Raw genomic sequence first — 11,786 nt, forward strand, 5'->3', positions numbered from 1 at the left:
AACAATTTACAATACATATTTTTTGACATGAAAACGAAATAGATTGAAATAGTGAAATATTATAAAATTAAAAACAAAATAAATTAACTTAACTTACTTCTTAAAATGAAAAATTAACTCGTTAATTTCACGTTAATTAAGAAAGAAATTTAATAAGTTAACAGTTAAGTTAATGAAAAGCCAAAAGTAACTAGTTAAGTTAAAAAGTTAAAATAAAATTAACTTTTTAACTTGACTTTAACTCGTTAATGCCCAGCCTTGATTATTCGTATAATACACAATGTATATTATACACCGAAGAAGATAGATTTTACGTCGACAATACGTATATTCATATTCGTACATTTTTCGTGATAAAATTACCTTATAAGGTATTTTATTATCTACATTCCCGTTTAATATTTGCCCGTGTCCATAATAATTTCAGGATTATTACCTAAGTCCACGTGTACGTAATACATTTCCGATTTTTTTTATTCCCGTTATATACTTTCCCGATTTATTCATTCCTGCGTAATAATTATTGTTCGCGTGTAATTTTTCTCGTGTAAATGTATAATGCTTTAGAATTTAGATCGTAGAATCGTACGGCGCGTCCGTGGAGGTAGAACGAACACAATTCCTACTGTTGGGGACCATTTGGTAATTTGTAACTATGTACCATTGAACTAACAAAAGTACTCGTTACTGATTTATTTAGACCGTGATTACAGGAGTTCCGCTTATCACTAGTCGATTGTCTTTTGTTTTCGTAGTATTCAACAAAGTATAAGAAAGTATTATTCCTTATGCTATGGTACCTATTCGTGACAGAATATTATTATTTTTTACCGTGTGTGTTTGTCTGGTCAAATAATAAATAGGTGCTTTTCAAACATTCATTTTTAATAATACAAATAATGCCTCATCAAATTAGTGACTGTGAAACCAAAAAGTTATGTTTTTCTTAGTATCATTCATGTGCTATGTACAGTACTCGGCGAGATTGCAGAAGACATATTATTATGTATGTATAATACTTTAAAAATTATACCTTTGAAAAATACGACACGCGATACATAACCACCAAACTATTCTTGGATGACTGGATTAAGTACCACGAGAAAACGTACACCTCAAAACACAATCATCGGTCTATAGGAGACCGGAATACAGGTGTCGTATACATTCCAAGACTGACTGATTGAGGGTACCCACGTCCATTGATCGAGTTCTCTTTTCTATGTTCCAGCTGCGTACAATACAGATTACAGTCTACTTAGAAGGCTAACTTCAATATCCGACTTGTCTAATTTGTGTTGGTTGTTGCACTTTTATATTAATTATTTTAACTCTATTTCTGATATTAATATATAACACTACATTTAAAAAATGCATAAGTGCATAGTTTGCGGCAATAGATATGATGACACCAAGATCAATCGTCCGGGAGTTATTTATCATGGGTGAGTATCAATTGGTTCTAGAAATTTACTCGCTCAAACTTTTGTAAAAAAACGCACATGGATTTTTGTATCATATTATTGACATGGTTCATTATCCTGGTGCGGGATACTGTGAAATAATTTTGAACCGGTTTAGCGTAATAATTTCTACTTGGTGTTTATTTTCCTAACCTAAGATTAGCAATTTATTGTATTCATTGATATTTGTTTTAATATAGAATTCCCAAAGATGAATGCATGAGAAGAAAATGGCTTAAAGTTTATGGAATTGATCATTGTTTTGATTGGCATCGTATATGTAGTGATCATTTTTTGGAAGAAAACTATAAGCCAAGAAAAAAGCGATTTTTATTTTCAAATACTATTCCCCAACCTTATAATCGAAATGGTTTTCCTTCTAAGTAATACTTCTGGATCTCTATAATTTAATTTTTCATTTTCAATAGTATTTTTATTTTTATATAGATATGCTACTCAAAGTAATGGTGTTGAAACTGGAAATAATGTAATTTTACCAATGGAACAAAATATTATAAAGTGAGTTAATGAAAATTGTATTAGACTAGATTTTGTTTTTACAATTATTTGAAAATCTAGAAATTTGTCTTATTATGATGAAAGTGATAGTATAGAATCTGAATTTTACAGAGAGAAACATATTGGAAATGCTGGTGTAAATAATTTAAAATCACCCAGTCTTACTAGAAACAATGAAGATATGAGTAATAAAAATTTGCCGGTCAGTAAATAAGTATTAATATTTTTAATAAACATGGTCAATCCAGTCTGATATCTTTATCTTTTTTATGATTTTCTATGCTTTCCTTATTGAATATGTAAGGCCTTGATCTTAATCGATCTTAACAATGATACTATTTTAGGAGTTTCATAAAGGTATATACAATATAGTTATATATATAAATATTTTTTTTGTCTATAAATAGAAGAGTAGCTGTAAATATTTGTTAATAATTTAAAACTATAATAATAATAGCTGAATTACCTGACATTGCTCGGCATTCCTTTCGGATGTAACACACTGTGGAAGCAATGTCTTTTTAAGTTTGAATGATATTATATTTTAATGAATAGCCATCCCATCCGGTATTGTCTGTGAGATTCGCATGTGATTATGGGAGCAGTATATTATTAGGTAGATCGCGGACTCCGTTTGGTTTGTACGTAAATTGTTTTGCATCATATACTGTACAGTCAACAAAGTACTGAGAATCATTGATTGTAAATATCAATAATTGTTCTTCGCTTACACCTGAACAATATTGCAATGATTGGGAAAGGTTAGCTGGGTTATCAAGTGTTCTAAAGTAGTGAGTAGTATTCTGATTCTATGTTATTTACAACCAGTACTCTGTAGTTCATTATTTTGGTTACAAAGACATAGAAGGATCCATGCCCTCTAGTCTCTACAAAAAATAGTCTTTAGACTCCTAAATATATAGACTATACAAACTAGACCATTGAATGTTACATCACTAAAATATGTATTTATCTCATCTTATATTTTAATTTGTAATTTATAATTGGCAACCTAGCCATTTTTAATATTGATATATTTTTTTTTATATGAATTATGTGTTTAAATTTTAAAGAACCATACTTTAAGACTTGGAGTGCGATGTTCCGTTAAAAACTGCTTTAACAGGCTATCAAAGAATCTTAGTCTCTTTGGCTATCCCAAAGATTTCAAGTTGAGAAAAACATGGTTAGAAAAATTAGGATTAAAAAACGATCCGGCCGATATAGTAATTAGTGGTATACGAATTTGTAGTACTCACTTTGAACTCGATTGTTTCAAGAATATTAAATTAAAGAACAGATTAAAACCCGATGCTGTTCCATCATTATATTTAGATAATGGTAAGAAAAAATGAATTATTTGTTATTTTATTTTGTATTAACTTTTTAATTATTAATTAGCAATCTATTATTATAGTTTAGGTAAATAGAAGGTTTTATTTTGCTTTATAATGTAATGTTTTTTAACTTTTTTTTAAAAAAGAAAACATGAACAATATTATAAACTTCTTATGATTTAATATAAGAAAGAAGGTTTTATTAAACAATTAGAATAAAGCAAACCCATGCGGTAAAAACACTAGTTCATAACCACAATTCTCTTTTCTTTATATTAATATATATATATTTTTTAATAATGTTAAGTTGCATATGCCAAATTTAATTATTGATTAAAACATTTTGATTTTAATTAATTTTCATAAATCTATAATTAATGAATGCGAATAATATAGAACTTACTTAATTTTGTTGAATAAACATGCTTAAAATAGCAATTCTCCCTCTTAAATCAGTTAATCCAAAATAATGACTTGGGTATGTCCTTTTAAATAATCTTTCTCTGATGTTATATTTATTTTTTATAATAAAATTCTTTTTCAAATCATTAGCACCTCCTGCTGCTTTGCCTGTGTCAATTGATGAGGCGCCTGTATTGACGAGTACATGTGAAGTTCAATTCATAAGTCAAATGGATATGGAAGCTGCTGGACTGACGTCAGAAAGAAAACAAAACAATGTAATAGGTAATAAACATGCTTAAAATAGCAATTCTCCCTCTTAAATCAGTTAATCCAAAATAATGACTTGGGTATGTCCTTTTAAATAATCTTTCTCTGATGTTATATTTATTTTTTATAATAAAATTATATTTAAAATTAAAATTCTTTTTCAAATCATTAGCACCTCCTGCTGCTTTAGCTGTGCCAATTGATGAGGCGCCTGTATTGACGAGTACATGTGAAGTTCAATTCATAAGTCAAATGGATATGGAAGCTGCTGGACTGACGTCAGATGGAAAACAAAACAATGTAATAGGTAATAAACATGCTTAAAATAGCAATTCTCCCTCTTAAATCAGTTAATCCAAGGTAATGACTTGGGTATGTCATTTTAAATAATCTTTGATGTTATATTTATTTTTTATAATAAAATTATATTTAACACGTTGGCTGCCGCATGGCCGCCGGCGCCCCAAGTAATTTCTGAGCGTGGTGGGCCATACTATTTTCACATAATTTATCGTAAATGTTTACGTTTGTAAAAATAGCTCTAATTTTCCGATTTTGATAAAATTTATACAGTTTTAATCAGTAAACCTTGTATAATAATATAAAATGAAGAAATGTCTTGGGTCGCCGGCTGGCAAGTGGCCTACAAATGATATGACTTTATATAATGGGCCACTGTTGGTCGCCGGCGGTCTTGTTCTAAACATAAACTTAGCTGGTATTTTTTTTTGCTTATCATAATGTACACTATTATAGATAAATCGATTATTCAATGTCAGTCGTCTTTAGTTTTCGTTTTCGTTTTCGTTGTGACCGTTGTTGATAGTGTTAAATTCCTTGTGTGTTTTATTTTTCAAATAAAATTAAACTTTTTACAAAATGGATGAAGATATGATAATAGATTCATTAAATGAATCATACGACTCTTTTAGTGAAAGTATTGACGATAGTGATACTGATCCGTTATTTGAAATTGATGTTTGCAACTTCATCAACAACGATAAATCACATATATAATACATAGTAATAATAATTTTTAATGTATAATGTTAATATAAAAGTAACTTTTTTCACATATATTTAAGTAATAATAAATCTTTTATAAGTTTGAATATTTCAATAGTTTTTTTTTTTCAAAACCATCTACTTTTTGTAGTCTACGCCATGGTAAAATCTATATTTTTCTATCTCCAAGCCGTATTAAAATAAAGTTCATTTAAGATAATGTGGAATTTGGTAGCCGGCGACCCAATTGGCTTCACAATAAATAAAGTCATTTGGGTTGCCGGCGTCCATGTGGCAGCCAACGTGTTAAAATCTATATAATAATTAAAAATTAAAATTCTTTTTCAAATCATTAGCACCTCCTACTGCTTTGCCTGTGTCAATTGATGAGGCGCCTGTATTGACGAGTACATGTGAAGATCAATTCATAAGTCCAATAGATAGTGAAGCCGCTGAACAGACGTCAGAAGGAAAACAAAACAATGTAAAAGGTAATTTGTATACAATTCTTACTAAAATACATTTTAACTTGTAATTTAAATCCAACATTAAAATCAAATACTGAAGAAATGTATAACCTTTCAGATGATACAGATAATACTCCCATGATAATTGACCTTACGATTGATGATTCATCTAATAGTTCGTTGTCCATTACCTTGGAACCAATTGAGAAAAGAACCTCACAATGTACTACAATGGATGTTTGCAATACTGAAGATGTACACGGGCTTATTTTTGAATTGTCTAAGGAAGTTGTACTTCCTAGTTTATATTGGAAGAGTGAACATCTTAATATTGAAAATGCAACACGGTTTTATCAACAAAACGCTAATGATGTAACTGTGAAGAAAATACATTTTTATAACAACCTTGTGCCAACTATACAAATATATGGCAAGGAATATGAATATAAAACGCCTATTACAACAATCAAAGAGTTAGACGATCTTTTAGAAAAAATCGATAGTATTGAAAAATGTTATGGTAGGGGTGGATTTGTCTTTGAACAATGTTTAGGGTATTTTGAAAATAGTTTAGTTAATATGTGTTCTGGCTGTGAAGGGTTGATAAAAGATCAAGATTTGGAAAGAATGAAAGCAAAAATTGAAGCTAAAGACAAAGCTCTTGAAAGTCTAAGGATTAGTGTGAGTTTACTGGAGGATTTTAAGTCCTAAAATAAGACACTCGTTCTTTAAAAAACTATTAATGTTTTCAAATATTTTTTTCCATAACTTCAAGTTGTCAAAAAACATTTAAAAAAAATATATATAAATTATTTACTTTTTTTTCACTAATTTTTTAATTATTTAATTTTTTAGTGTAAAATACAATTTTAGTTCCATATTCTAAAGCAGAATGTTTTTTGGAGTACTTAGATAAATTTAAATCAAATTTTGTATGAGTAGTTTAGGATTTATGATTAAAACGCGTATTTGTATGCACTTGCATATTTATTCTGGTTGATCGTATGATATGCTAAGTGGGTACAAAATATGTTTCATAATATAAACATCTTTAACTATGAAACTTTTATGGTGCATTATTTGCATATTTCTACATTTATAGTTTTGATTTATAACAAAATAAATTAATACGTATACTCGTATGTGTAAACGGTTTTCCCAGGGAATTAATTTTTTTCTTATAGAATAATCTTATAATAGAGCTAAACGTTATCTGCTCTGTGTAAATTTGCTATATTACGCACTTGTAGGACGAAGACAACAAATCTCTGTGTGGCGTCCTCTCAATTGATTCCTATTTTTCTTATACATTAAAACTATCTACAAAATACCGACATTTTAAAGAAATGTATTAATAGTAGTGTTCCATAATTTTAAATTAAACATTCACAAAATAAATGAAATTTTGAGTGCGTATTTGAACATTTCGGTGCATAATTTATATTAATATATTTATACATTTTTATATTAATGCATACAAATCTGTGCTGCTCTAGTTATAAGTATTTATAACTTCAACGAATAAATGTGGGAATACTCCAAATAATATTATGCTTATGTAATTCAAAAGGTGGTTTTAAAATGGCTTATGGTATAATACTTATGATAAAAAAATATAGTTTTGTAACCAGTTATTATTATGTAAATTTTTTTTTTTAATACATTTTATTTCTGAAAGAACAAGTGTCTTAAGTTAAATGAAAAACCCTGTATTTTAGTTATTTATTAAAATAGTTTATATTTTAATTATTTTTTATTTTATAGATTGCTGAAAAGCAAAAAATGGTATTAAAACTAAGAAAAAAAATGGCAGAAACCATAAGAAATCGTCAACTTACAACGGCTTCAAACCTTTCCGCTGGACCTTCTGGAATTTCAAATATTACAAAGCCATAAATATTATACATTGTAATTGCCAATTTTAAGTCTATTTATTAGACAGTTGTATTTTTGTTTTTGAAAAAATTTTAAAAATTTTAAATATTGAAAATTGGAATTCATTGCAGCCTGTAATAAATTATTTTTTATATGTTAAAAAAAAATTATCAAGTTTTTTTGATTTTAAAGAACAATTTTTCATTGAATAATGACGTCTATGTTCTAAATTATTTATATGCATGTATTTAAATACTTTCTTTTAATCAAAAACAATTATTAATATTATTGTCATTTTTAAATTTCCTATTAAAAAAAAAATATATGAAAAATGTGAGAGTTAATTCACTAAATTATCATACATAATGCTTTCAAAGTGTTACATTTAATAAATAATAATTATTAATTATTAATTAATATATGGATTTTAAATACAATTCATAATATGTTGATATTGAGGTTAATACTAGTATTCATATTACCTGTGTTACCAAAATGCATATATTTTACAGTAGAACTCCAATTATCCGAACGCCAATCATCCGGACGTCCAATTAACCGGACGAGAAAAATACGGCACGTGCCGTTATTCACACACGTGTTTCATAATCGTTTTTAGATTAGATAAAGAATAGGTACTACATATATATTATTCTTAATTATATCCGTCATTCCAACGTAGGTATATTAAAAATTATCGATAATACAATACATATACATATGTATAACATTTTACAATATTGCCACACATACATAGATATTATTCTTAGTAAGTCAGTTGTTGTATAATCGTCGCACGGTATAGTACAATAGTACAATAAAATAAATTATGTGCCAAGTCAGCTTTTTTTTTGGTTTTAAATTATGTCACGTATCTACTTTAATTAAAGCTTATTTTGTTTCAGTTGAATATCTAATAAAATTACATATTTGTTTATGGTTACGTGTGTATATAACTTTTGATATATCATATGTCAATCATCCGGATATTTGCTTATCCGGACCACCCTTGACATTAATTAGACCGGATAATTGGAGTTCTACTGTAATACCTTTTTATAAGCATTTATTACTCAGTTTGTTGTGCCTATCACCATTGATTTTATAATATATTCATAGTATTTTTAGTATATTATAAAATCAATGCTATTACCTATATATTATTATATATTATTAACAGAGATCCTAGGGATAGAAACATATCTTTATGCTAAAGCTAAATGGTTGCTAGATTTATATGGTCATTCTAGATCAGTGCTTTTTTTCTTTAGACTTAAGCGTTTATGGAAAAAGTTTAAATGCTTAAATTTTAATACTATTATTAATATTTTTCAAAAGTATTTTAAAACATTAATTTACTATACATTATAATAATTTATCTGTGTGAAATAGTACATGTAATTTTAGTACACACCTAATCTAGAAAAAACAATAATTTTGATTAAGGGAGCTTTGACAGTTTTACATTAAATTTAGGGAGCCTCTTGACAAAAAAAAATTGAGAAGCACTGTACTAGATTATACTGTAAAATATCTTAATAAATATAACTAGCAGTCCCGGTAAACAATCACGTATGTAATGTTGCATTTCAATTAAAAAACTTCATATATATTTTTCACTGTTTATTTTATTAACATAATTTGTAGTTATTGAAGAAAAATATAAACAACATTTTTGACAAAGGTTGGTTGCTCAATATACAGTCAAATATTAACCAAATATATCATAAAGCATTATATTCATGCATGCAAAAAAACCAAAAAATCAAAAACCTAAAAACCAAAGATTTTCGCAAATTTTAATTTTTTTCGCCCACCGTTCTAAACTCGTTAAGATTCCTACGTAAGTTCTAAGACAAAACAAAAAACGCCCCCTGGTAAGGTAGTTTTATACCAAAAAATGTGGAAAGTGATAACACGAATCTTTCAAGTTGTCGCGATTGTGTCTGCTCAAGTTTAGATTCAGATAGGTAGTTAAATAGTTTGCTCCTCAACCTGTTCTTGATATACTTTCAAGTCGAAAAAAGGTAGGTACACCACAACCCATAGGAAGCAGGCCCACCGGGAAAATTCCCGGCAACCCGCCGTCATTGGCGCAACTAAAATGCGCACTCCCAAAATATAAAAGACTTAATCTATTATATTTTGATTATTTTAAAGTAAAAATTATCAATAAATACAAAAATGTTGTACCATACTGTATATTGAGGAATATAATAAGTGGATACTTCACTATTATGTTCCGACATTCCCCGTTATAACAGTATAACATAATATTATGAAATAACCTTTAGCTTAGGTAGGTATTTGATGTTGTATAGAATAGGTCACAGTTACGTCGTTATTACTTATTTGTGTAACAATGATCATACCTAATAATATTTTCTAATAAATCAACAAAATAAATTAGAAAACGATATTTCTATTTATCTTTAGCAGGATAAAATACTGCCCATGGTTCATGAATGTGAGCGCGTTTATATTGTTTACTTGTTTATAATTTGTTATAATTTATAAAACAAGTGGGAGCGCGTAAAATAGCCAACAATATTTCAGTTAAATTGTGTTGTTCAAAAAACTGTTATGGTTTATTTTATGAAAATTAAATATAGGTATCAATGTTTATCCAATTATTTATAATATTAAACAAATAATAAGACATATAGAACCTATATTATTTAAAAAAAAAGAAAATACAAGAAATTGACAATCTAGATTTTCCAGCTTTAAATATAACTTTTGTTCAAATCAATATTTAAAATTTTTTTTATATATAAAATTAATATTTTTATTTTTTAATATTGAAAATAAAAAATAAAAAATTTAATTTAAATTTTTTGGAAAAATTCCAAATAGCCAAAATGTGTAAATCTGATTATAAGAATAATTTTAATGGTTAAAACATTTATCTAAGTCAAGTAGTTAATTTTTTAGAATATTTTAAGATATCAATTTTTTTTTAGTAAATTAATTTAGAATGTAATAATAACTTTTTTTCAAAATATTTTTTCACAATTTTTGTCATACGTATAAGTAGCGCAATTTTTCTTTTTTTGACCCGACTAGGTATAAGGGACTGGTATAATTATACCACGATTGCGCCCCGATCCTCTTTTACCTGTTAAAATCACAACACCATTGCGCACCAAATGATATGTGTATATATTAAATAATATGGTACCATATAATACCATGCTATGTATAATTAATGAATAAATAATTAATTCAAAATTGTCCTTTCCAATTATTGCAGGCTTAGGACTGTCAACAAATTATCATCGTTGGCTTGGTTAAAAATTGTTTTTTCCTAAATTACGTGACGTATGCTAAATGCATATACGAGTACAGACATAGTCAATAGTCGAAATTTTTTTTTTCATATAAAAATAATCAGTTATAAATTTAATAATAAGAGTATATTAATAATAATAATATTTTAAAAATTAAATTTGATGTCAAGCACAAAAAAGTGGTCCCATTGATTGCAAATAGTCATTCATTGATATTTTGTTGTTCTTAAATTTTTCCCAAGTATCCATCATAAATTTTATATTGTTTTCTTGCTCTTTTCGTAATATATTTTTTTTAATTACGTTTAATACTATTTATTTTTAAATAGGTTTCAGTTTGAATACCTAATAATATGTTTGTTACTTGGAAAGTAGATGGATGCTGGGTATAAAACTGCGAATTATAGTGTATATGAAAAGATTCTGGACCATTAGTTGTTCTAGCTTCTTCGGATGGTTTATATGCCCATAAAGTTGGTGGAAATTGTGCATCGGTTTCTATATAGTTTTTGAGTATATAATCGGTATTTCCAAAATTAGACGTAGGAGCATTTTCAATTAAATATAAAAAAGCATTCTCTACTAAATTGGCTGGTAAAAATCCTAAAGCAAAAAATTTTTTTAGCCAAACACCCAATTCCGAATTTGATTTATATTCATTTAGTAGCTGACTATCTTTTTGAATATGTCTAAACCAAGCTTGATTTAAATGAAACCTACATGCCAGAATTCTGCAATTCGGGAAAATTTCTTTAACAGCGTTATGTGTACTTTTTTCAAAATCGAAATGAAAAGTTGATTGAGCTAATGATAGTTGTAAATTTATACCGGTCAATTTCAAACACAATTCTACAATTGTAAGCCACATATCTATATATGTTTGAGTTGATTTTGAAGTCAAAAAACAATATACTATAGGTATATAAAATCCATTTTGCAATTTATGAATAGTATAAAGTTGTTTATAATGTTTGGGGGAATGTGAAAACGTCCCATCGGCGAATATGTGAGAACTTCGAATTAATATTTTAAGATTAGTAGCACAAGTAAACATTACCGGACTTGAAATTGTTTCCATATGACAAAACTACTCACCAGTATTACTTATTATATTTTCGCGTCTATCAAATATTTGAACTTTTGATTCTTCAACACTTT

The 11,786-nt window shown here is 27.5% G+C and overlaps 1 protein-coding gene across 2 annotated transcripts; it reads left to right on the forward strand.

The window, feature by feature from the left end:
• Window positions 1-732: 732 nt before the first annotated feature.
• LOC132933772 (uncharacterized) lies at window positions 733-7,675 on the forward strand. Of its 2 annotated transcripts, XM_061000051.1 has the most exons (11): window positions 733-1,155; window positions 1,232-1,445; window positions 1,664-1,846; window positions 1,911-1,982; window positions 2,094-2,184; window positions 3,056-3,323; window positions 3,872-4,006; window positions 4,164-4,298; window positions 5,353-5,487; window positions 5,582-6,144; window positions 7,228-7,675. In XM_061000051.1, exons 2-11 carry the CDS (start codon window positions 1,372-1,374, stop codon window positions 7,357-7,359), a joined length of 1,788 nt encoding a protein of 595 aa, XP_060856034.1. In that variant the 5' UTR covers window positions 733-1,155; window positions 1,232-1,371; the 3' UTR covers window positions 7,360-7,675. The 2 variants fall into 2 exon arrangements, with proteins under 2 accessions (XP_060856034.1, XP_060856035.1); XM_061000052.1 differs by having other exon boundaries at window positions 733-1,445.
• Window positions 7,676-11,786: the final 4,111 nt, after the last annotated feature.

This window comes from Metopolophium dirhodum, chromosome 1, assembly GCF_019925205.1.
Source record: "Metopolophium dirhodum isolate CAU chromosome 1, ASM1992520v1, whole genome shotgun sequence".
NCBI classification, from domain to species: domain Eukaryota; kingdom Metazoa; phylum Arthropoda; class Insecta; order Hemiptera; family Aphididae; genus Metopolophium; species Metopolophium dirhodum.